The 26893-nt window shown below is 47.4% G+C and overlaps 1 protein-coding gene across 1 annotated transcript in view; it reads left to right on the top strand.

Annotated features, from left to right (window-relative positions):
- Window positions 1-26893, top strand: part of CUX2 (cut like homeobox 2) — a 263849-nt gene that overhangs the window by 190485 nt on the left and 46471 nt on the right. Inside the window, exon 4 of the mRNA XM_079942084.1 lies at window positions 11706-11784. Within this exon, the coding sequence (XP_079798210.1) occupies window positions 11706-11784 (79 nt within the window). The remainder of the gene's footprint in view (window positions 1-11705; window positions 11785-26893) is intronic.

Here is a 26893-nt window from a genome sequence, read left to right as displayed (position 1 = left end):
CTTTCCTGCTCTCATATATAAATGGCCTTAATAGCTTTTCAACTCATTATATGAGCACATAGTTGATTTTTTTAATACCCCAAAGCAAAATTTATTTGTAAGTCACTAAAGAAAGCCTCCTGTCCTGTCCCTTTTATGCTGGGAGCCCTCGGAAGAGAAGTGAAATTGTGTATTCACTGCTAAAAAAAGCTCCGGCTTATACAATTTTAACAATAGAAAAAATGATCTTTGTGCTTCAGTGCATGGATGCTTAAAGGAAAACAGGCAGTCTGTTCAGGTGGCTGGTGAATTACAAATGAGTGGTTTGCCTTTGTTTTGAGTGACAAGCAATTTAAATGCAGTCTTATGTGGAGGCCTGGAAATTCTTTTCCCCAGAAGAGAGAGCAGGAAAAAAAAGAAAAAAGCTTCCTTTTTTTGAGCTGAGAGATTATATGAGTTGCCACTGAGCGGAGGTGAGAAGTTAGAACTTCATTTGATAATTATAAAATCAGTAGTTTGTGATTGGACATAATTGATGATTATACTGTTGCTAATAGCAGGCCTGCCAGCCTGCGCTTGTGGGACATTTCATTTTTGCGCCGCTTCCAAGCTGTGAAAGCCAACCTGGCGTGGGGCACCGTTTCCGAGATTTCAAGGAACCTGACATAAATGCATTCGGGGGCCCACATTATGTTGGATAAAAAGTGTTCATTAATGCCAACATTTGAAAACACTTTGCTCTGTGCCTTATTTTTAGCCTGGGGATAATTACAAATATTAAAATAAAATTGCATGGTGTTTTTCTTTCCTCCCTCATGCTCTCCCAGCAGACCCACCCCTTGATCCAAGCCTGGGTGGGCTTCCAAGGCCTTGCACTGCTTTTGATTAAAATCCCAGTGGGGTGGAGATCGATGTGTGGGGAGGAGAGTGTTTGTCTGTCTGCTTGAGTGAATTTGAGCTAGAGACCTGAAACTCAGCACCTTTACTTTACAGATGGGGAAGCTGAGGCTCAGAAAGGGGGTGTGACTTGCCCAAAGGTGAACAGGGACACGAGGCCCCAGCTGAAACCAGAACCCAGGTCTGCTCACTCCCAGGTCCAGCTTTTCCTGTTTCCCACGCTGCTGACAGCTTCCCCGAGATGCCACGACCTCTGGGGGGGATCCTGGGCCTCTGTCCCCTCACACTAGGTGTTACTCCATCACAGAGGCTGCAGGAGATCTCCACAGAGCCTTCGAGGTTGCAGCATGGTTTGGGTTGCAGCGTAGATGAGTGTCACTCTCCATCATCCTTCTAGATGTGGGTTTTTATTTGTTTGTAGTTCAGAAGGATTAGCTCAGAGAGCCTCTTAAGTTCCTTCCTTATCTCATTCATTCATTTTTTCATTCAGTCATTGTTGATTTAGTGCCCACTCCTGACTTGTCCTGTTGTGGACTGCGAGGGAGGAGAAAATCACAGCAGCAGCTGTTCAAGATCATCCAGTTGTTCACGCCCCAAACCATGAAATGTCCTTGACGCCCCTCTTCCTCTCACCTCACCCCACATCTACTCTGTGTTTCTGAGAAACAATTCCTGTGGCTGGACCTTCAGAATGGATCCAGAACCCCAGCACTTCTCCCCACCTCCACTGACACCACCCTGCTCTGAAATGCCATCCTCTCGCCTGGGCTATTAAAGTAGCCACCTCCCTGGTCAACCTGCCTCCACCCCAACACCCCCTCAGTCCATTGTCCACACGACAGCCAGAGGAATCCTGTTAAAACGTACACGAACCATGTCCCTCCCGTGGCTACTCATTCCCCTCGGGGAAAAAGCCCAGGTCCTCACAATGACCTACAAAGCTCTGCCCCTACCCTTTGATCCCTGACCTCATCTCATCTCCTTCCCCTACCTTCTCCCACTACACTGGCCTCTTTGTTGTTATCCAAACAAGGCAAACATATTTCTGCCCCAGGGCCTTTGCACCTGCTATTCTAGCTGCCTGGAATATTCTTCCCTGAGATGGCCAAATGACACACCCCCTCCCCTTCTACAAGTCTGCTCAACTGTTCTTTTCTCCCAAGGCCTTCCCTAGCCCTACTAGGCAGGACACACATCCCTACCCCAGACCCCCATCTCCCTCCTAGCTTTATTTTTCTCCCTTGATCACTTTCTCACCTTGTGTATCATGATTTCTTTTATTGTCTGCCTCTGCCTTTAGAGTGTCAGCTCTGCAAGGGTACAAGTTTGGGTCAGTCTTGCTTGGTACTGAATACCCAGTGCCTAGAACAGCCCCCATCCTTAGAAGATGCTCGATAAATACCTGCTGAGAAAATGAATTTATTGGACATCGGTGATGTGTCAGGCGCTATGTTAACACTTTACATGCATTATTTTATTTCACTTTTTTAAATGCCAAAAAAAAAAAAAAAAACTAGTCCCAGTCCCAGCCCTCTGGATGCTCACAATCTGGTTGGAAAAATGGAACAACACCCAGATGACAAGTTAGCATGAGCACGGGCCTGTCATCAGATGCTGACTGATGGGTGAGTTCCTGGTGTTCAGGGGAGGTCGGGACGAAGCACAAACTCTCCCTTAACTAGAACACGAGCACCAATCAGGGTGCCTGGTACTTTTCCGGACATCTCCAAAGAGGTAGCCCCACTGCTATCAGTTCCTCTCCAGCCTGAGAATCACCCCCCAAGGATGACACATAGACAGTGACACTCGTTCTTCAGCAGACATTTATTGAGTACCTACTGTGTGCGAGGCTGTGTGAGTAGACAGACCCACTCTCCCCTGGTGGGGCTCAGACCTAAGAACTGACAAACCCAGCCATGAGATGGCAGCTTCTGGAGCTAGACGGTCAGCTCAGGCTGTCGTAACAGAATACCACAGACTAGGTGACTTAAACAACAGAATTTTATTTTCTCACAATTCTGGAAGCTAGCAGTCCAAGATCAAGGTGCTGGCGTGGTTGGTTTCTGGTGAGAGCTCTCTCTTTGGTTTGTAGATGGCCACCTTCTTACTGTGTTCCTCCATGCTTCTGCATGCCTATGTCTCTTCCTCCTCCTATAAGGACACCGATCCCCTTAAGACTTCATTTAACCTTAATTACCCCCTTAAAGGTCCTATCTCCAAATATAGTCACATTGGGGGGGCACAATTCAGTCCCCCCACCTCATGGAAGTTTTGCAAGGATCGAGTGAGTTAATGCATGTACAGCACTCAATACGTGTTTGAGGGTCTTGTGGAGGGTGCAGGATGCCTCCCCTGGGGCGTGCACATAGTGGGTGCTCAGTAAATACCGCTTGCTTTTATTGTAGTTACTGAACTCCTGCTTGTGTCCATCACTGTTGCAGGTTGAGGCACTGGGAGGAAGATCTAGAAACTGAACCTACAGCCCTGGAAGAGGGGATCTCAGAGCTCAAGATTGAATTTGAATTAGTGTTTTACAGCTGACGATTTAAAATAGATTTGTGATTTATACCTGAGAATTCAAAACAGTGAAAGGTGGCCAGATATGTTCATTTTATTCCATCCCATCAGGCTCTAGAAGTGGCTTCTGCTGGCTCCTGAGCCTCAGCTAGGATGTGGCCTTTCTGGGACCCACTCTGACCCTCCCTTAGGAATGTCCCCGAGATCTCAGAAGGCCAGAGAGGGTCCCAGCCTTCTGCTCTGTCCAGACAGGAGCCAAGAGAGCCCAGCTCAACAACAGCTACCAAAAACAAGAGTCAAACTCTTATTTCTTATTTAAGCCCTGACATTAAAGTGTAATTTTCATTTGCTCAGCCACATCAATGACATACGGCAGAGAGAGCATTAGTGCTCAGCCGGGAGCAAGGCCCCCAGCAAACACACTCTGTGAGGCAGAGGAGACAGGTCCTGCTGAAGACCCGGGCACTTGTCTTCTCCTGGCCTCGCTGTGCCCTGCCCACCTGCCGGCCTGGCTCCTTCAGCCCTTTCAGATATTCCAGCCCCTTCCACAAACCCCTACCAGAGATTCAGTCCCAAGTGGGGGTTAGGATCATGGGCTTTGGAGTCGGACTGAGCTGGGTGTGAGTCCCAGCTCCCACACGGTATGGCCTTCGCCCTTCTGTGCCTTGATATCTTCATCTGTTAAATGGGCAGTAACACCCCCACCCCGACCTGGGTTGTGAGGATTAAATGAGTTAATATTTGTCAGACACTTAACAGAGTGCTTGACAGAGTCAGTGCTCAGTAGTCACTGTTACTGTCGATAATAATAATTCTCATATCAGCCAAACAAGGTAATTGTTATCACCTTTTACAAGTGGTAGGACATCAGAATATTACTATAAGTAAAAGGGATTTATCACATAGACTCAGAGTAAGATGTGCGCCTTCTGGATAGTTTGGCCAAACCTCCCTAATGTATAAATTTCCCTGAGTACATTTATATCCTCAGAGATAGATGGCCATGTACTTGGATGCCTCTTCTGTTGGGGAGCTCAGTACCTCACAAGGCAACCCATTTTGAGAACTTAGAAAGATTGAGCCTCCTTGAAATTTCTACCTTCTTCCCATCCTGGGCTGCAATCTTTACAGTCCAAAATACATGTACTCCTCTCAACGCAATAGCCAGAAAGATCTTCAGCTGATTGTAGACTGCTCTTGTAGTGTGTCTCCCTGAGTCTGCTCCTCCCTCTTGGCTAAATGCACCCCCATGCGCCTCCCCACCTTCAGCCCCAACCATGTCCTGGATCAGGAACTTATCTCCTAATCATCTCTCGAATCAGTTCTTTTGTTCCCCTCTCCAGCACCACCCTGGACCTGGACCATCACCTCTCCCAGACCCTGCGGCAGCCCCTGAGCAGTCACCACGAGCCCCTTCCCATCTGAGCCAGTCACTCCCCTGCGTCGCGGCGGCCAGGGTTTCCTTCTGCTCGTCTGCATGGCCCACGGCCGCTGCCACCCTCATTCTCTGTGCTCCCCGCACTGTGCTCCACACCCCTGCTCCCTTCACTCTGAGCCCTCGTTCCATCCGCCTCCATGTCTGTGCGTCCCTTACTCTCCATGACCCCCTTCTCCTGCCTGCTCCCCTCAGTGTCTGTGAACCCCCAGCTCTCTGCTCCCCCTTGCTCTCCATGCCCCTTACTCTTTGCATAACCCTCACGCTCTATTCCCCCTTCCTCTGTCTCCCCTCATTCTTCTTGCTCCTCTTTGCTCCCCATGTGCCCCCAGATCTTCACTCCCCAAAAGGAGAACCAGGCCTCAGAGGGTGTTAAGGGCACTCTCCCGCCCACCGGCCCCCGGCCATCCTGGGCTGATGCCTTTTCTCCTCCCATCTCATTCCTCTGCCTCTTCCTCTGAGGTACTGATTCTGAGAGCCTCTGAACACCCACCTCTCAACTGCCCGTCACTCTTCAGTTTCTTCCAGAATTCCTGTGGCCTCAGACCCACCCACCCAATCTCTCAGAACCACCATGCCCCACCATCCCCAGAGCCCGGGACCCAGCGGTAGAGGGAAGCTGTGTCAAAGTGTGTTTCACGGAACCCTAGTTTCTAAGTTTATTCTCTGATGAAAAAGCTCCGTGACCAAATGCATTTGGGAAAACACTGGGCTAAGCTGAGTTGAAGAGCATTTTCTTCTGCAGCTCTCGTCAGAGCATCCAATGTGCTAGTAGATTTTGTACAATCCATGGAGAAGGCAGGTGGGTACAGGCTTGATCACAGGTCCCTCCCTCTTCACGCCGGGGGGACTGTGCAGCACACTTTGAGAAACGCTGGTCTCTGGTTGCAGTTCTGAGCCCTGGAGTGAGAGCATACTGGGCGCAGATACCACCTCCATCAATAACTAGTTCTTTCATCTTGGCCAAGTGACTTGGCTTCCCTGAACCTCAGTTTCTTCCCCTGTAAAATGGGAGCAATAGCAGAGCTCACGTCTCAGAGCTGTATGCAGACATTCCAAAGATAAGGCACTGAACACAGAATAAAGGTTCGGTTTCTGGAAACTCTGACTGTTCATTGTGAAGAGCTTGGCACAGAGCTGTTCTCAGTAGCCAGTAGATGTTGTCACTGCTGTCTCAGACAGTCATGGAAGCACAGCCTCGGGGGGGCCCCAAACTTGCCATTTTTCAACCACCTGACAGACAAATGCTAGGCAGCTAGAGCAGGCTTTTGCGTCTCCTCTGGCTTAACCGGTTCTACACCTGTTAACTTTCATACTCAGGGGACCAAACACATTTTCACCCCTTACATTACTTCGGGTAGTGTGAATGCCGCCTGCTTCATCAGACGCTGAGCTATTTCTGATGGTGACCTTCTTGGTGTCTGTAGCTGGCCGCCACCTCCTCCTCCTCCTCCTCTCCCTCCCCCAGATGGCCTTCAAAGATCTGCCTGTCACAAGCCAAAGCTGTCATTCTGGACCCTTTTCTCCTGCCCTTCTGCACTGTAGGACCCAGCCATGAGGCAGAGACACATGGCCTTTTATTTAGGCCGAGCTCACCTCTTCTGGGCACATGGGTGAAATACATTAGAGCTGCAGCTCTTGGAAAAGACATCCTGTATGGTTGGAAGAAGAATTATTGGCTTTATTAGAAAGCTTTTTTCCAACTTCCATGGGACTCTTTACTACATGTTAGCCCATTCCTCCCCCAACAGCTTCTTAGGCAGATGGAGAGTATTATTCCCACATGATGGATGAACAAACTGAGGCCAAGAGATGCTTCATGACATTGGGCCCAGCACTGGATCAGTCCCTGATGCCATCAGGCCTGGCCTTTTAGAAATAGACAGGGTCATCGCTCTAAAACAAGACTGAACGAGGCAGGACATCCAAATGACTACTGTCTTCAAGAGTCATATTTACTATGGGAGGCCCTAAACTTGAACTAATTCAGACCTAGTGCCATTCCAGGATGTTTTGTGATCTCTGCTTTTGAAAATATTGTCCAGCCATTAGGTGAACCTCTAAAGCAGGGATCAGCAAATGTTTTCTGTTAAGGGCCAGAGAGAGTAAATATTTTCAGCTTTGCAGCCAGAATGTCTGTCACAACTATGCAACTCCACCATTATAGCATGAAAGCAGCCATAGACAATACATAAAAGAATGATTGTAGCTGTGTTCCAATAAAACTTTATTTAAACATACAGATGAAGGGCCACATTTGGCCCAAGGGCCATAGTTTCCTAACCTTTGATCTAGGACAGCGCTGTCCAGTAGAAATAGAATGCAAACAACATAAGTAATTTAAATTTTTCTAGTAGCTGCGTTATAAAAAGTAAAATGAAATAGGTTAGTTTAATTTTAATAATATATTTTATTGAACCCAATATGTCCACAATATTATCATTTCAACATGAAATCAATATAAAAATTATTGAGATATTTTACATTCCTTTTTGCTTCCTAAGACTTAGAAATCCCATATTTTACACGTACAGCCTATCTGAATTTGAATAGTCACATTTCAAGTGCTCACTGGCCACATGGGCTAGTGCTTACTGTTTTGGACAGCACAGCTTTAATGGGGCGGGCTGACATTATAAGGAGACAGTCATACACATAATCAATACACAACTGATAAGCACCATGAATGGATAGTAGAGGGTGCTATGCATAAGGACTGGGAAACAATAAAGGGATCTTCTGTGACTTGCCCTCACCTCTGCCCTGAATTCCTTTTTGGAAGTCAATAGCAGGGCTTTCCTGGTGGTCCAGTGGTAAGGAATCCACCTTCCAATGCAGGGGATGCGGGTTTGATCCCTGGTCGGGAGCTAAGATCCCACATACCACGGGGCAACTAAACCAGCGCACCACAACTACTGAGCTCGTGCGCCTCAACAAGAGAGCCCTCATGCTGCAAACTACAGAGAGAAAACCCACACGCCACAACTAGAGACAAACCTGGGTACTGCAACAAAGAACCCGTGCCGCAACAAAAGATCCCACATGCCTCAACGAATGCAACTTAGTTCTGCAACTAAGACGCAACACAGCCAAAAAAAGAAAGAAAAGAAATAAATCAGAAGTCAATAGAACATTCTTATGCCTATCGTAAACTCCAGCTACCACACATGCTTAGCATGGACGACTATAAAATGAAGCATTCAGACTTTGTGCTGGCTCATCTTTGATAATTCTCCATCTAGGGATCGGGAGATGAATTGCTTTTGTTTCTCATGGCTTTTCTTGGACCTCAGGTCAGCAGCATAGCAGCCCCTGACCTGGTACAGCCGTAGATAGCAAATCAAGGCATCAGCATCCAGATGGGGTCCGAGTGATTGTCCCCACTGGCTGGGATGGTTTTTCTATCCAGGAGAAAGGGGCCCACATCTGGATTCAGAACAGTAATTTCAACCCCCAGACCTGGTGTGAATCTCACTCTACCATTTACTTACTGAGTGACCTTGGGCAAGTTACTTAACCTCGCTGAGTCTTAGTTTCCTCATCTGTACAATGGGGATAATGACAGCAGCTACCTTCAGTGATTGGTGTATGGAGAGGGATGATTATGAATAGTAAGTATCTGGTACATGGTAAACTCTGAATATTACATTATTATTATTATTAGTGCCTCAAGGATGTCCCTCCAAACTCTGAATTAATTGCCCCCTCCTCACATTAATCTGGAGACTCCAGTGTTTGCATCACCTCCTCCTGTGTTACGGTTCCTCTTTGGCATTGCTGTGTCTCCCACTCAGCTGTGAGTTCCCAGAACAGGAACTGTGTTTTGTACATCTTAGCAAGAATAAAACTCTTCCCTTTGCCTAGATTCTAGAACATTATTTCTGTCCATCACCATCTTCCCCTTCTGGGAGATAATTCCTGATGTTCCTTCCACCCATCAAACTGGGTCAGTCTCCCCCCACTTACACACTCTCAAGCCCCCCTGTGCTTTTCCTTTGAAGCGTTTAGCACATGTAATTAATGAATTATCTGGGGAATCTGACTTTTTTTTTTTTTTTTTGCGGTACGCGGGCCTCTTACTGTTGTGGGCTCTCCCGTTGCGGAGCACAGGCTCCGGACGCGCAGGCTCAACGGCCATGGCTCACGGGCCCAGCCGCTCTGCGGCATGTGGGATCTTCGCGGACCGGGGCACGAACCCGCGTCCCCTGCATCGGCAGGCGGACCCTCAACCACTGCGCCATCAGGGAAGCCCTGGGGAATCTGCTTTGATGTCCGTCTCCCCACTGGACTGTGAGTCCTCTAAGGGTGGGGCTTGAGGCTGCATTATTCATCGCTGAGTTCTCAGCTCACAGGTCATGGCACATAGCAGGTGCTCAGGAAATGTTTGTTGAATGTATGAGAGACTGTCGTTCACTCTGGAAGGTAAGCGACCAGAGATTGCTCTCAGAATAACAACAAGAGAGCTTAAAGAGCTTTTGTAACTGACCTTTTTAAAATCACTTGCTCAACATCCACCATATATTTCTCTCCACCTCTCTTAAATAAAAAGTCTCTGTGGACCTTGTAAAACCTTCAAGCCATGCTGTCCAGTAGAAATATAATGTGATCCACACATGTACTTTTACATTTTGTAGTACCTACATTTTAAAAAGTAAAAGAAAACAGGTGAAATGAATTTTAATAATATATTTTATTTAACCCAGAATACCCAAAATTTTATCACTTCAACATGTAATCAACATAAGAATAGCTGATGAGCTATTGTACATTCTCTTTTTTTGAACTAAGGCTTTGAAATCCGGTGCATATTTGCACTCACAGCACATCTGGATTTGGACTTGCCACGTTTCAAGTGCTTAGTACCCACATGAGGCTCATGGCTGTCATATTGGAAGCTGCAGAGAAACTGCTATGGTTTTCAAATTCTTCTTCCCAGAGTGCCCTGCTGTGTGTGGAGGCGAGGCTTTTCTCAGGTGGTCTTCATAGGACACCAGAGATGAGCACAGCTGAAGTTTATCATCCAGCACTGGGCAGAACCTGTCCCCATAACAGGCAAGAAGGAAGGAAGGGGTTGATCATACCAAGAGGTGACATGTCTATGGGGCTTAATGCATGCTAGGAGTTTTGCAAAGGGCTTTACATTGTGTTAAGTCATTTGATCCTCTAGCGACGCTTTGAGGGAGGCTATCATATTATTATCCCCGTTTTACAGGTGGGGAAGTAGAGGCACAGGGATTGAAGTGACCCACCTGTTCAAGGACACACAGATAATAAGTGGTGGAGCTGGGATTTGAACCCAGGCAGCCTGGCTCCAGGACCTATACCTCGGTTGATCACCTGTGTGAGCAGACTGTCTCAGAATTGGGCCCTGCCATTTCTCTACAATTGTGTCACAGGCAGGATCTAGAGTCAGTGCTACCCACTTGGATTTGTTCATTCAACATATTATGTTGAGCCCCTTCTGTGCACCAGACCACACGCTCACAGAGCTTACTTTGAGGGGAGGAATTCAATAACAGACACTTCCCCAAATGGCATTACTGGGATTCATAGGAAAAGCCCAGCTCTGAAAGAGGGTGTTGACAAGTAGATGCTCTGATAGAGTCATCATTTAGCAAGTTGGCACCACAGGGAGAGGTATTTCAGTGCCAGGGGGAATAAAGCTCTGTTCCAGTCCAAAGGGGGATGCCAGCCCAGTGTGTCCTCGAGGAGGTAGGGATGGTGACCTGTGGGTGCCAGGAGCTTGGTCCAACAGTATGCCAGGAAGGCCCAGGACTAATGCCAAGGGGAGTGGTCAAGAAGAGCCAGCATCAAGGCAGTTGTGAGGCCGGAGCTCAGAATTCACAGCCAGGAGCGAAGGGATGAGATGCTGCTGAGCCCCAGAAACACATCTTACGGAGTCTCACTGGCAGAACAATAAAAGTCTGTGAGGAAGAGAACGAATGCATGAAAGTAGCTCCTCACTACTGGTCATCCAGTCATTTGGTGTATTCATCAATCAAGAGGCATTTATTGAGCACCTTTGGTATGCCAGGAACTGTTCACAAGCTGTCACTCTTGACATTTGTTGAAACTGATATCTTACTAGAGATTCAACAATTTCTCTTTAATTTTCAGTGGCAAGACATATTCCCCAGAGGTGTCCCACTTTCCTACAAAACGTGTCATATTTGAACCTCTGACATTAATAACAGGAATAATAGTAACAGCTGTTAATAACCTACTGTTGTGCCAGGCCCTGTGCTAAGCACTTATATATAGCTTCTTTTGATCCTCACAACAGGCCTAAGAGGTAGTTTCTATTATTTACCCCTTTTTTTTTTTTTTTTGCGGTACGCGGGCCTCTCATTGCTGTGGCCTCTCCCGCTGCGGAGCACAGGCTCCGGATGCGCAGGCTCAGCGGCCATGTCTCACAGGCCCAGCTGCTTCGCGGCATGTGGGATCTTCCCGGACTGGGGCACAAACCCGTGTCCCCTGCATCGGTAGGCAGACTCTCAACCACTGCACCACCAGGGAAGCCCCATTTACGCCCATTTTACATATGAGGAAACTGAGGATCAGAGAGGGGCAGTGACTTGCCCAAGGTCACACAGCCAGATGCAGTGGAGCTGGAACTTGAACCCAGACTTTCTACTCCACACTTTTTTCTTTCTTTTTTTTTTTTTTTAACAGGCAAAGTCTATTTATTTAGAACTTGCTCTGGCAAAGGAGTCAGCCACCATCAGCTGAATTTTGGCAGTCTACTCCATACTTTCAATCTTCATTTCCCTTCTTCCTCCCCCCAATCCCATGTTTGCACATATAGAAAATGATTAAATTTGCTTCTAGACTCAGATGCTGTGGTCACACGTGATTCTTTCTCTTGTTGTTTCCAAAGGTGGTGGCTCTTAGTAAGAGAAGTCAGGAGGCCGAAGCTGCTTTCCTGAGCGTTTACAAGCAGTTAATTGAAGCACCAGGTAAGACATGCTTGGGCTCCGTGAGTGAATAATTAACAAAAATAAACTGCTGTTAGGACTGTTACACAGGCGCCTCCTCTCAGTGGCATCTGGGGACAGGCCAAGACTCCTGGGTGAGGTCAGGCCCTCCATGGGTAGGAGTTGTAGGGACTGAGGGAGTCTACACCCAGTCTGGTGTGATGTGTCCCCACACGACTCTTCCATCGTACCCCACTGCCTTCCAACATCAGCCAGGGAGCTTTGGGGGGCTCCTGGCAAGATCTCCCACCTGGATCTTCTTGGGGAGCCGAGTGTCTTGCCCACCAGAACCCCCATCCCTTTGCCACAAGGGGCAGAAGGCACCCAGTGCTCTCTGCCAGCAGAGGGCGCTGGAGGAAAGACTGCAAATGTTTCCTCCAGCATGGCACGGCCAACCTCAAAAACTTGATGTTCCTCAAAAACCAAACCCAAAAAAGCATATACTGTATGACTCCATTTACATAAAATATGAAGACAGGCAAAAATTAATGTCAGCACTATTCACAGTGGCTAAAAGGGGGAACAACCCAAATGTCCATCAGTGGATGAATAAATAAAATGTGGTTTACCAATCCAGTGGAATATTATTTAGCCATAAAAAGTAATGCAGTACTGACACATGGTACAGAGTGGATGAACCTTAAAAACATGATGCTGAGTGAAAGAAGCCAGATACAAGAGGTCACACAGTTTATGATTTCATTTGTATGAAGTACCCAAAATAGGCAAATCTATAGAGACAGAAATCAGATTGGTGGTTACCAATCCGGGGGCAGGAGAGAATGGGGAGTGAATGCTTAATGGGTATGAGGTTTCCTTTTAGGGGAATAAAAATGTTCTGGGACTAGATAGAGGTGGTGGTTGCACAACATCATGAATGAACTAACTGGCACTGAATTGTTCACTATAAAAGGGTAAATTTTGCGTTACAGAATTTCACCTAAAAAAAAAAAAAGGCACCTGTGCTGTTAGAAGTCAAGAGAGTGGTTTCTCTTGGATGGGGCGATAGTTCCTGGGAGGGGCCTTTGGGGGCTGGAGATGTTGCTTCTTGATCTGGGTGTGGATTACAGAGGTATGATCAGCTTGAGAGCTTCAACTGTGTACCTAAATATGTAGATATACTTCTGCAAAAAGTTTCCCTTTTTTTTTTTTTTTTTTTGCGGTATGCGGGCCTCTCACTGTTGTGGCCTCTCCCGTTGCGGAGCACAGGCTCCAGACGCGCAGGCTCAGTGGCCATGGCTCACGGGCCTAGCTGCTCCGTGGCATGTGCGATCTTCCCGGACCAGGGCACGAACGCGTGTCCCCTGCATTGGCAGGCAGACTCTCAACCACTGCACCACCAGGGAAGCCCAAGTTCCCTTTTTTAAAATGGCCCGTCCTCTGCACGTTTTCATTTATTGACCTAGAGATGGGAACCCAGAATGTAGTGATTTGCTTAATAATAGTGGAGCTGGGAGACAACTCCACTGTGCTAACTCCCTCCACCCAGACAGCCCCTTTAATCCATTTCTAGTACTTCCACACAGCTGCAGGAATTAGTGCTATCAGAGGTGACTGGAGCTGGGGGTTTACGAAGAAGAAAATGAGATCCCACTCTAGGCTGAGCCATGGAGAAGGCAAAGTCATTTATATTTGATGTCAAGGTTGTTTGTGAGATCTTTGTGCAGGGGTTGGGAAAGTCCCTCGTTCCATCTGTCTTGGGCAGTTGTGGTGGTTTAAATAGTGTCCTCCCAAAATTTATGTCCACTCTGAACCTCGTAGTGTGACCTTATTTGGAAACAGGGTCTTTGCAGGTGTAATTAGTTAAGGATCTTGAGATGAGATCATCCTGGACTTAGGGAGGACCCTATATCCAATGAAGGGTGTCTTTATAAGAAGAGGAGAGGGAGTTTTGGGACAGACACAGGGAAGAGGGCCATGTGAAGACAGAGGCGGAGTTTGGAGTGATGCAACTACAAGCCAAGGAATGCCTGAGGCCACCAGGAGCTGGAAGAGGCAAGGAAGGATCCTCCACTAGAGCCTTCAGAAGGAGCACAGCCCTGACAGCAACTTGAGTTTGGACTTCTGGCCTCCAGAACTGTGAGAGAATAAACTTTTGTGGCTTTAAGCCACCTTAGTGGGTGGTGCTCTGTTATGGCTGCCCCGGGAAACTAATACAGCAACAATGATGTGAAGCTTCCCCTCCAAAAGCACATGAGCTGGGTGGTGAGGGAAGTCTTCTAGCCTGTTCTACTCAAAGTGTAGTCCATGGACCAGCAGCATTGGCTTCGCCTGGAGCTCGTTAGAAATACAGAACCTCGGGCCATTGAAGCATCTGCATTTTAACAAGTTCCCCAGGGGATCCGGGAGCACATCACAGTCAGAGAAGCAGTGGCCAGGTGTAGAAGTTGCATGTGCTCTACCCTCTGCATGTTACAAGCCCCAAAGGAACAGGCCCTACCAGTCCCTGTCTCCCTGGCACAAAGAAGTTGAGTCCAGTGCCTGATGCCTCACAGCCAGGGAGAGATGGGACTCAGCTCTTGATACATTCAACAACTATTTCTAGAATGTCTGCTCATGTCACAACTTGGCTACTCGTGGGAAGTTATGTTAGTTTCCCATTGCTGTAACAAACTGCTGCAAACTGGGTGGCTTAAAACAACAGATCCTTATTCTTTCTCAGTTCTGGAGGCCAGAAGTCTGAAATCAAGGTGTGGGCAGGGCTCTGCTCCCTCCGAAGACAAACACTGTTTGGTGTAGGGAGCAGAAAGCTGAGTAACTTGCATCCTTCACGTTACACACTGTATTTCAATAGGGGAGGACTCTTCCCTACCTCTTCCAGCTTCTGGTGGCTCCAGGTGTCCCTTGGCTTGTGGCTGCATCACTCCAGTCTCTGCCTCTGTCTACACATGGCCTTCTTCCCTCTGTGTCTCTGCGTCCCAAATCCCCCTCTTCATTCTCTTATAAGGACACTGGTCATTGGATTTAGGCCCCGCCCAGATAATCCAGGATGATCTCATCTCAAGATCCTTAACTTAATTACATTTGCAAAAGATCCTTTTCCAAAAAAGGTCACATTTACAGGTTCCAGGCATTAGGACATGGATGTATATTTTGGGGTCACCATTCAGCCCACTACAGAGGCACCTGCAGACTCGACTCGCTCTGCTCCAGTCCCGTGCTCTGCCCTGATTCTGCACTCGCAGGAAGGCAGCATGGCCACATGGGTTTTCTCAGTCAGAATGTTTTGGCGGCAAGAATGGCTGGAACCAGACAGCACAGCCCTCCAGGCTCTGTGCCTTCCCCCTGCCAGGGCATGGTCCTGTGGTATGAGGCCAAGACAGCTGTGTCTGCAGCCCTGGTCGTTATCACCCTTACTGAGGACCACACCAGGCACGTGGCTGAGAGACCGAGAGGCCGCCCCATTCCTTGCAGCCTTTTTGCTTATGATGTCTCCACCCTTATCAGAGCTATCTGGGAAAAAATTTGGAAAAATACACCCTCTTATTTCCCACTCTTTTCAATTCTTTGGGTTGCACAGTCTCAGTGGCGAATGACAGTGGAGGGTGACCCAGTACAGACCCCAGAGATACCTCCCACGAGTCCACATGCCCAGCTCCTCCACCGGGCCTCATAGTACCTTTCCTGTAGCACCAGGGGGCAGCACTGAGATGGGCTTGTGTTTCCAGGCAAAGACCCCAGTTCAAATCCTGCCTGTACCACTTACTCATTGGGTAACTGTGGACGAATTAATTCACCTCCCTGAGCTTCAGTCTTCGCTTCTATAAATTGGGAATAATATCAGAGTCTGTCTCATACAGTCATTGGGAGGCTTCAGCGTGCATGGCGCAGAGTGGCACTTGCTAAGTGTTAACTGTTCTTATCATCATCTGTGTGTCCCTAGGACAAGTGAAATTCTCCAAGCCTGGGACTGAGTCATAGTAAACCTGTGTACCCTGAATCCAGTACACAGTAGGCACCTAATAATTGTTTGTTGAATGACTTAGAAATAAGATTCAGACACAGAAAGTGGGAGAAGAGTTATTTGAATGAAAAGGTACTTTTTTCAACTAGTGCTTCCTGCTTGCCACGTGTTTATCTACTCAGATGGCATTTATTGAGTGCCTCCTGTGTGCCCAGCACTCACTAGACACTGGGAACATAACCATGAGCCTGCCGATACAGACACGGACCCAGACCTCAGAGAACTTGCATTCTGGTGGCAGAGGTAAACAGATCATCACTCCAGTAACCTGTTGTCTCAAACCCAGGGGAGCGTTTGGGGGTGAGAAGGGGCTTACAGCCCCCATGTGGGAGAGAGCATCATTTCTGGGGTTCACTGTGGACCCACATCTTTCTGAAAATATGTTAACCCACGAGGCCAGAACCGCAGTGCCAGTCAGGGACCGTGAGCGCTCCCAAGATTGGCATGGAACTTCCTGGAAAGTTCCCGTGCTCTCTTGCCCCTCTCCCCAAACGGTCATTCCAAGCCTAGTGCTGACTCCACGTGTCTGATTTCCCAACTCTACTCCCCAGAAATGGAGGGGTGGGGGGGACGTACATCCCCAGCTGTCACCAAGCTAGAGAACGAGGAACCTTAACTGATGGAGACATACCATACGAACAGCCCCTTCAGGGCTCTAATTCATTTTCAAGACATTTAAGAATAACAAAATGTTTTAATGATTTCTTAGGGGAATTAGGAAGACATATTTTTGTTCTCATTAAATTGTATCCTCAGACACAAGAACCAAATGTCAGATGTGTTGCTGGTGCTCGGAGCTTCCCTCTTCACTGTCCCTGCCACACATGCCTCCCCAGCCCCTCCATAAAAATAACACTCCTGGAAAATTTGCCAGGATGAACACTCTCCTGTTTTTATACTTCTTGACAGGCAAATTATTTGTCGAAATACTTCCCATCCACACCTCCCCCCCGAAGCCACACAAGTCCTGATTCAACATTTTTGTTTTGAGTGACTGCTGCCAACACAAATCTTTGGCAGAGAATGCGCTATAGCGTGATTGCTCAGCAAGTATTTTGATAAGTGTGCAGCCTGTATGTCTATAATTATGAAAGAAAACCGTAAATCTTTTGGATATTGTTCACACAGATGTGGCGTGAAGTGAGGAAAAAAAGCAGTAAAACGTGTTAAAAGCATAATTAATGTCATTGTTGTAGAGGATGATTTGATTTAAACCTTTCTGACTCCTGTACCGGTGACGGCTGATTTCTTTATTGCGTTCATAGAGTCACTAGGTACCGACCCAAGTTTCAGAGAGCTAACTTATTAACTGAGTGATTAGGTTAAAAGCAAAAAGAAAAAAATTTAAAGAGAAAACAAGGAAAGAGCAAGTAAGAGGACAGGCAGAGGAGCACTGCTGAAGAGATAAGAAGGGAGAGGTGAGTCCCCCCAATTTTTTTTTTTTTTTTTTTTTTGCCTTACTTTGTATTTTTAAAAATCTGATGCAGGAGATGGCAACTCCTCACAGGCGTTTCTCTCCCTGCTCCTCCTTTCAGGAGGCAAGGCTGGGCAGCTTAGGTTGATCGACCTGTAGCATCAGACACAGTGGGGTGGGACTGTCAGCTTGGTGGGGTTTTTTTGAGCTGTGTGACCTTGGGCAGGGGCCTGAACCTCTCTGACTCTGGTTTCTGTGTCTTTAGCAGAGGGATAATAGAACCTGTTCATCGGTCAGTGTGAGGATTCTATACCTATACATGAAAGCATTTGGCAGGTTGGATATCAGCAGCCCACTGCAAAGCTGCCATCAGGGTATAAGTTACGTGAGTCACACGCATTGGCTTTGGATTTCATACAGCTCTGTCAATTATCAAGGAAGTGGGGTGAGAGGTTTAACACTACAGGGTTACTGAACGTGCAGTAGGACAATACTTTCCAATGTTTAGGATTTTTAAAATTTTCTCCGCAATTATAAAAGTTGTATATGCCTACTGTCAAATTCAGAAAATATGGAAATAGGAGGGGAAAACTACCTACTAGAAAAGCAGTGGCAATATTTTGTTGTTTTCCTATCTGATCTTTTCCCCATGTACTTTTTCAAAATGGTTGTTCATTCTGCATGTACCATTTTCAATCCTGCTTCCTTTCACCCACTACAAGCATCTGTATTTCTCTGTGTGATTACAAATTCTGAGTAACTTTGGTTCCTCTTGTGTAACAGTCTGTTGTGTGGCTGTATTGTAATTTACTGAACCCCATTCCCAACACTGGGTATTCGGGGTTCTTGGGAATGCAAGGCATATTGGTACTGTACTGTAGTTATAAGAGTGAGAAAGAAAACTTGGGAAGGGGAATGTATTGTAGCCACATATTGACCACAAACCCAGGAAAAGTGGTCAGAAAGAATAAGAATCTTTTTCCCCCTTGTTGATTTATTTTGTACTTCTTTGTTTATTAGTTACACTAAATATCTTTTCACATGTTGTGAACCACTCATATTTATTATTTTGTAAATCACTGATTCATGTACCCTTAGCACATTTTTCTATCAGAGAGATCATTTTCTTATTGATTTGTAGATGCTCTTTGTATATTAGAGATACTAACCTTTGTCCTGGTAAATGTGTTTCATATCTTCTCTCCTAGTTTGCCTTTTGTTTCTTAATTTTGTTTACAATGTCTCTTGTAGATGATACACGGCACACATTCAAAAAATATTAGCAGAAAGTAGGAAATCTTACCAGACCTTTGCTTTATGGCTTCTGGATTTATTGTCATATTTTTAAAAAACCCTCTCACCTGAAGGTTGTAGGATTTTTTAAGTACTTTTGTGATCTCAATTTTTAGAAATTTGAATCTTTGAAGCATTTGAAATATATGGTGATGGAAGTAGAAAGTGGGGTTAAGAATTTAACATTGTGTTTGTCCCAAATGACTAGTTCTACTGCCATCTAGTGGATAAGCCACCTTTGCAGATAAAGGCAATACAGATTTTAGTGTAATGAGAGACCCATCGCTGTCTTTGGCTGCCCTCACCTCCTTCCCTTCCTCCCTGTATGTGCCTCTGCCCATTTGGTCCTGTTGAGCTCAGGGGAGCACAGAAGGGTAACATAAAAGGTTATTTAACCCATAAAAAAAGGAAAAGTTTAACAGCAGATTTTCCAGAGATGGTACTTAACTTCAAAAGGCATTGTCTCCCCATTTTCTGCCACACCTTTGCCTCTGCCATTTCTTCTGCCAGGAGTGCCCTTTCCCCCTGGCCACCTGTCTGATTTTTACTACTCCTGGCAGCTAAGGGTTGAAAGATGATTAAAGGAAAATATCCAGCATGATGCTGGTATCCAGTGGGTGCTCAATAAACGGCTGCTCCCTTTCAGAAGGGATGACAGGCGTTTCAGCTGTGGCTTTTCATCAGCTCATTCTCTGAGCACCTACCATGTGCTGAGCCCTGTGGGAACCCAAACTTGAGTCCTGCCCTGCCCTCGGAGTCCAACAGGGGCCACATGACCCGAAGACAGACGGCCAGAACACCCAGCAGAAAAAGGGCTTCAAGGTAGGAAGGCCAGGAGAGGTGCCTCAGGGAGAGCAGCCTTTGAATTTCAACGATGAGCTACCATCCTTGTGGGGCGGTTTCTTGGGTGCTCCCTGTGTGCCAGGCAGTGCGCTCAGCCCCTTACAGAAAGGATTTCACTTATCCCCTCTGCCCCTTGGAGGTAGGTATTGCCATCCTGCCCTGCTGTGTGGCTGAGGCAATGCAGGCTCAGAGAGGTCAAGCCACTTGCCCAAGGTCACACAGCAGAGAGGTAGTGGAGCCTGAATCTTGATCCCTGGCACCAAACCCAGATGCAGGATTAATTTTAAAATTGAAAGGGTTGGGGGACTTCCCCTGCAGGTCCAATAGTTAAGACTCCATGCTACCAATGCAGGGGGCCCGGGTTCGATCCCTGGTCAGGGAACTAAGATTCCACATGCTGCACAGTGTGGCCAAAAACGAAAAAAAAAATTGAAAAGGTTGGAACAAAACCATTAGAGATTTGACATCTAAATACAGTGAAAAACAGCTAAGGGTCTTTGCTGCCAGTAGGTTGAGAGGTTCTAGGGTGAGAGGATGAGCCCTTTGCAGAAATGCAGATGTGTTAGCTGGAGGAAGAACATGACCCCTAACAGACACGTACACCTGGTCCTCCTGGCCCAGGGCTCCAAAGGCTGGTACTTCTGTTGAGGAGAAATTGAGCCACAGAGCTCCAAATTCAGGGGGCAGAGAGATGCCAGGAGGAGCACTAGCGGGACTCTAGGCTGAGGGACCCTCTCAGAGAGGGGCCAGTCCCTGTCCTGCCATCTTGCATCCTGTATCGCACCTGACTTCTTTGATCCTCAGTTTCCCCACTTGTGAAGTATGGATAATGATCTCACCTAATTATGGGCCCATTGGGTGGATTCAGTGGGAATGGAGAACACTTAACATGGTGCCTGGCACAGAGTAGTAGCCCCATGCAATTCATTCAACAAACATTGAACTCCTACTGTTTGATAGGGACTCTACTCGACACCAGGGGCACAATGTTAGGCAAAACAGACACTGTCCCTGCCTGCCTGGAACTTTCTGTGCAGCTTAGTCTATGGAAACTTTGTTTTTACTACAATGGACACGGGTTTGAGTCCCAGCTCTGCTGCTCCCTGGATGGGTAACCTTGAGTAACTGGCTCTACCTCTCTGAGCCTCCGTTTCCTCCTCTGGAAAAGCACACTTACCTTCTGGTACCTCTGAGAGGATTAAGCAAGGTGAAGGGTATAAAATCCTAAGCTGGTGTCTGGCACACAGTAAATGCTCAGTAGACCCGTGGCTGCCGTTGCTGTTGGTGGTGGTGTTACTGTTACATCACCACCCAGTGCCAAGAAGGAAGACCCTCTCCAGCCCCTCTGTCTGTGCTTAAGCCGGGAGACCCGGAAGCAGCCAGCCCTAGCGACGAAGGGAAGAAAGCACGGCCTCCATTTGCATACAAGGGCTGGGCAGCCATCTGCTATCAAAAAGTTAGGATTAAAGGATCAAAGTTAGGCTCGCTGCCGCCGTCAGTAGCCTGAACCTCCTGCCCACACAGGCGCCCGGAGCCGGGGCCCAGATGGGAGAAGGCTTCTGTCTCAGAGATACTTTGGAGGGACACACGCATACTTCTGCATATATGTGTTTCTAAACAGCCTCTCGGACAGCCTTTGCAGCTCCAGCTTTCCTAAAAAAAGCTCTGAGCACCGCTTTCCTTCAGATGGACACAGTGGGAGGAATGAGACAGCTTTCCCTAGACTCACGACTCTCCCACACAGCCCCATAGACACTTTTTTTAAAAAATACCAACAGCATCAGCTAGTGGTGGAAGATGGAATAGATGATGTTCTATCCATCTCCTCCTACAGAGGCTTTGGAAAGGCTGGTGTGAGATTAAAATATTATAAATCCATTGGCAGTATTCTCTAGGGGTTTAAATCCAATGTAACCAAAATGAATTAGTCATTTTATTAAGCAGTTTATGCATAAAGAGCAAGTTGATGGCTGTAAGACAAAGGCACTCTATTTCCTGACGACGTTCCCCCTCCCCGCCTGCCCATCAGGACCTGCCACCTCGAATGGTTCATATTTGATCTTCCGTGTCTGCCAATGTGCTTAATTAATCCAAAGGATATGTAGTCAAACACTTCTGATTTGGGGTCCCCTGTTTGGGGCTTTTTTATTCAGGTTGGATCTAAAGCCGTTTGATTCCCGCTGCCACTGCCCTTGTCTATATATTGACAGTGTGTATGTTGCAGGAGTGAAGTGGGGGAAATAAAGTCCCGCTCACAGCTCTGGGCAGCCACGTGTGTCAGCTGAAAGGTTTCCCGTGGAAGCGCTGAGCCTGGCAGAAAGCCAGGCTCCGTGGCTCCAGATGAGGAGCTACAGGGATGTTCTGTCACTTCTCCTGACACTGAGATATGCGGCTTGCCAGACGTTGGAGGGGGACACAGGTCGCTTTGGAGACTGGGGGTCAGCGGGACCCCGCGCTTCCCCAAGTGGGGTCACCTGACATAGGGAGCAGCCTTGGTACCTGGCGCAACACAGACTTTGAATACATTGCTCACCAGGTATCACCTTTCTAGTTCCTTCTAGAGAAAGTCTCAGTCAGGTGCTACAGCATCTTAAATGCCTATGGAACACCTGTGAATCTCTCCTTTTAACCAAGGAAGAGCTGGCCTCAAGCTCAAGGTCTTGAGCAGGCAATGGGGATGTAACTAGAATTTAATAACATCAGTTTCTTGATTTTTCCTTTGTATTTATTTTAATGGTTAAAACCCCTTTTTTATGATACAGAATCCCAATGATCTACTTACAGTAGTGAAACAAATATTCCTTTAAAATATATTTAAGTTAAAAACGTCAAATCACGTAAGGACAGATATCAAGTTGGTAATATTTTGGGGGGCAGGTGGATGCAGCTTAAGGTGTGACATGTCACCAGCATTTGACGATTGGGCCACCCTGGGTTCAAATCCAGCTCCGCCTTTTTCAGCAAGTGGCTTCCCTCTGCTGGGCTGCAGTTTTCTCATCTGGAAAATGGGGAGAATAGCAATGTCTCCTGTGGTTGTTTTGATGATTAAATGAGATATAAATATCTGCAAAGTACCTGGCGTTTGTCAGGGTGCGGGGGGTGGTGGGGATGAAGAAATGTCAGTTCCCTGGAGCTTTTGTCTCAAGATGCTGGGTGGGCATCTCATCTGCTCTTTACCCCCCAGCTGGATATGGGTGCCCCATCTGCCCCAGAATGAATGTTTGCTAGAGTTGGGAGGATGAAGACCAGAAACTAGTGTTTGAAGAGCCAGAGCCTGCTCTGAACCCAGTCACCACCCACCAGCACCCAGACCAGCCTACAGGGAGGAGAGGTGAGGCTGGCACCAAGAATTACCCAGGCATCGCCAGCCTCTCTGAGCCCCGTGTCCTCATCAGTAAAATGGGTCAGTTGTGAAGATGAAGCTAAGCTGTGTTTCTGGGACAGTAACTCAGGGGGGATTGGTCAGGATGGTGTGCCAGCGTGTCTTGGTCTAATGGGAGCTGTTTCTCCTGGTGCTTCCTGGGTCTGGATTATTCTCTCCCAGCCCCCTGCTGGCTTCCTCATTTCCTTCAGGGCTCTGCTCAAACGTCACCTCCCTGACCAGGCTGCCTCAATTAGCACACTGCCCCCAAGCACACACCTCAGGCCACTCTCTCCCCCAACCCTGCTGTTTTTGTTCTCAGCCCCCTTACAGCCGTTGGTTTATTTGTCCATTGTCCATCTCTCCCCTCTAGAATGTCAACCCCAGGAAGGCAGGAATTTCCTCTTATTTACTGCTGTATCTCCAGGGCCCAGAAACTTCCCTAAGTAGATGCTCAGGAAGTATCTAGCAACCGAAGAAATGTATCTGACACATAGCAGGTGCTCAGTAAAAAGGTACTAATGAATAAATGGCTGAATTACAGACTGTATTCGTTTTTTCCTGCTGCTGTAACAAATGACCACTAACTTAGGTGCTTAAAACAAGCAACATTTCTTGAGCACCTACTATGTGAAAGGCCTTGGGAGAAAGGGGTTGCTGAGGAATGAAAGCTAGATGCTCCCAGACCCCTGTGACTGTCAGGTTCTCTGAGAAACCTCCTCCCAACATTTCAAAGATTTGCTGTCATTTCTGTCTCTTTCACTTTGTATTTGTAAGAGCAGCTAGTGACGTTTAGCTGATGCATCAACTAATACAGTTGGACAAAGTAAGCAGGAAGCCCTCGGATATGTCAGCTACCCCAGCTGAGCATTTTACTTATGCGTAACTTGGCAGAATCTTCCAGTCCTCTGAATGCTAATATTTTTTTTTTCTACCTAACTCAATCCCCAGCAATGTAGCTCAGACCTCCGTGGATTTCTCCCAGATGGGGGAGTTGGGAAGAAATGAGTTTACCCACGTGCCGTAAAGTCTAGGAATTCTGTGGGGAGGAAATAAAGAATGGAATATGCCTGGGGAAATAAGTGATCATCGTTGCTATGCACTCTTCAGAGCAGGGACCATACTCAACTCACCGCCCTGTTCCTCAGTAGTTGGAGAGGATGAACATACAGGAGGATCAGAGCCCAGCACCTGCTGCTTTGTCTTATGAAGCACGCTTGTCTTCCTGGACGACTGGTGAAATGGGTGCAGCAGGAGGGAAGTAGGTTAGGCTTAAGTAAGAACTTCCTTCCTATGAGACTTGGAGTCTAGCAGCTCCTTAGTCCTGCCTTTCTCACAGTTGGTATCCAGCCAGTTGCCATGTATTATGGGTTGAATTGTGTGCCCCCAAAAGATATTTTGAAGTCCTAACCCCTGGTACCTGTGAATGTGACCTTATTTGGAAATAGAGTCTTTGCAGATGTGATGATGATAAGGGACGGTCCTTAGGGTGAGACCCTAATCCACCATGACTGGTGTCCTTATAAAAAGAGGAGAGAGACACACAGAGAAGAGGGCCAAGTGATGACAGAGGCAGAGATTGAAGTGATGCCACCACAAGCTGAGAAATGCCAAGGATTGCTAGGAGAAAGCGTGGGACAGATCAAGATAGCACAGCTCTGCCAGCACCTTGACTTTGGACTTTGAACCTCCAGAGTACACATGATGTATTAGTTTTCAGAGGCTGCCGTGCCAAATTTCCATAAACTGGATGGTTTAAAACAATGGAAATTTATCCTCTCGGTTTTGGAGGCCAGAAGCCCAAAAGTCAAGGTGTTGGCAGTGTTGGTTCCTTGTGGAGGCGCATAGGGAGAATCTGTTCCATTCCTTTCTCCTAGCTTCTGGTGGTGGCCAGCCATCGTTGGCATTCCTTGGCTTGTAGACACATTATTTCAATCTCTGCCTCTGTCTTCACGGGACCTTCCCTGTGTGTTGTCTCTCTGTGTCCTCCCCTCTTATTGTAAAGACACCAGTCATTGGGATTAGTCAACCCTAATCCAGTCGACCTCATCTTAACTTGATTTCATCTGCAAAGACCCTGTTTCTAAATAAGGTCAGTTTCACAAGTTCTGGATGGACATGAATTTGGGGAAATGCTATTCAGCCTAGAACACCACACCCCATCAGTTCTTCCTATCTACCTCTTGTGTCTGAGCACTTCCCCCCAACTCCTCCTGCCACCGCCCTGATCCCAGCATCACTGCCTGGACTATTGCAGTAGCCCCTGTCTGGCTCCCTCTACAGCCCATTTTTCTTGCAGCAGCTTGGATGAGCCTTTGAAAAATGCGAATTAGAACATGTCACTTCCTAATGCTCTTAAGATAAGTCCTTTCCCCATCCATATTATCTGACTGGGATGTCAGCTACACATAGACAGAGACACTACTGTGCCCCCCACAGGTAGATGCTCAACAAACTCTTGCTGAGTGAAGCAGGTGCATGGACTCTTAGGTCCCCCTGTGAGCTCTGCCCACTTTAGATTCACCACTGTGGAATGTACCATCACCTCAACATGGGCTCCACACCCACAGACTCCAGAGTCTAGCTGCAGCTCCACAGGAGAGGCACTGTGACTATCCCCACTTTACAGACCAGGAAACTGAGGCTCTGAGAGGCAAAAGAGTAATCACATATTGGTTTGGGTCCTCTGGAAGCATTCACATGCCAAGATGGCACCGGATGTGCAAGAGATTTATTGGGGAAGATGCCCGTGAAGGATGAAAGAGAGGGAGAGGAGGAGACCACGAGAGCCTTCACTTGGTGATGCTGGTCTAACACCTGGGAAGGGAGAGAGGGAAGGAAGGAGGGTTGGTAGGAGGAACCTCAAACTGCAGTGCAGCTCTGAAAAAGTCTCAGCCAAGCTAAAACTAACAGGAGCCCCAAAGCAGGATGCAATAGTCTGCTCAGGCTGCTATAAGAAAACACCACAAACTAGGTGGCTTAAACAACAGAATTTTCTCTCTTACAGTTCTGGAGGCTGGGAAGTCCAAGATCAAGGTACCAGCAGGGTTGGTTTCTGGTGAGAGCTCTTTTCCTGGCTTGTAGATGGCTGCCTTCTTACTGTGTCCCCACATGGCCTTTCCTTTCTGCACGTGCAGAGGGAGAAAGCTCTAGTGTCTCTTCCTCTTCTTGTAAGGACACCAGTCCTATCAGATTGGGCCCCACTCTTAATGACCTCATTTAACCTTAATTACTTCCTTAAAGCCCTGTCTCCAGATACAGTTGCATCAGGGGTTAAGGCTTCAATATATGGGTTTGGGGGAAAACATTTTAGTCTATGATACTAGGTTGCCTTTTCCAGCATCGGCAGGAGTGGCCCAGCCCTACTGTCTCTATCTTGCTTGGTCATTGGCTGGGAGCAGGCCTGGGGAAACCTGACCTCCAAACCAACACTGCAGTGTATCCGAAGGTGCAGCGCCTGGAGACTGTCACCAACTCCTCGCAGGACGTTCTTTCTTGAAGGGAGAGCTGGGTGGCACATCCCACACTGCCACAAGTCATAAGAATAAGGGTAATGCTCACTTAGACTCTGTTAGGTGCCAGGCACTGTCGCAGGGGCTCAGCGTGCTCATGGAGTCCCTGCACAGCCCTCTACAGTAGGTCCTGTTGTTATCCCTGTTTTACTGAGGAGGAAACTGAGGCTCAGGTGACCTAAGTGACTTTCCCTAAAGTTGTCACAGCCAGGATTTGACCATCAGCCTCCCAACCTGTCCCTCTCCCCCTTTATCTGAGAGTGGCTTTGGGAATTTGGAGGATTCACAATGTTCAAACCTCAAGTGTCAAGTTCAGCTATGAAGGCGTTTAATAATCACCCTCCCTGAGCATCTCAGCGCCAAGGAATAGGCCCAGGGCCAAAAGCACTCACTTTGGCAGGACCACACCCCTATCTGGTGATAACCAATGTTGATTGAGTGTGTGCCTCAGGGATACTTGTGATAGAAATTTGGAGCCCAGAAAAGTCTGATGCTTTGTCCAAGGTCACACAGCAAGCCTGTGGCAAGGCCAAGAACAGCGCCCTCATTCTCTTTGCTTCTGGCCTAGTAATCCCCCATGCCCTGCCTCAAGGCAGCTTAGCCCACTACAAAGAGTCACCAGGCACTCTGGGTTCAAATCCCACCCCTGCCACTTCTGAGCTCGGTGACCTTGGGCACATGGAATCTCCTCTCTGGGCCTTCAT

This window comes from Stenella coeruleoalba (genome assembly GCF_951394435.1).
Source record: "Stenella coeruleoalba genome assembly, chromosome: 14".
Taxonomy (NCBI): Eukaryota; Metazoa; Chordata; class Mammalia; order Artiodactyla; family Delphinidae; genus Stenella; species Stenella coeruleoalba.
Note: the sequence above shows the minus strand (reverse complement) of the source record. Positions and strands in the feature narration are given on the sequence as shown.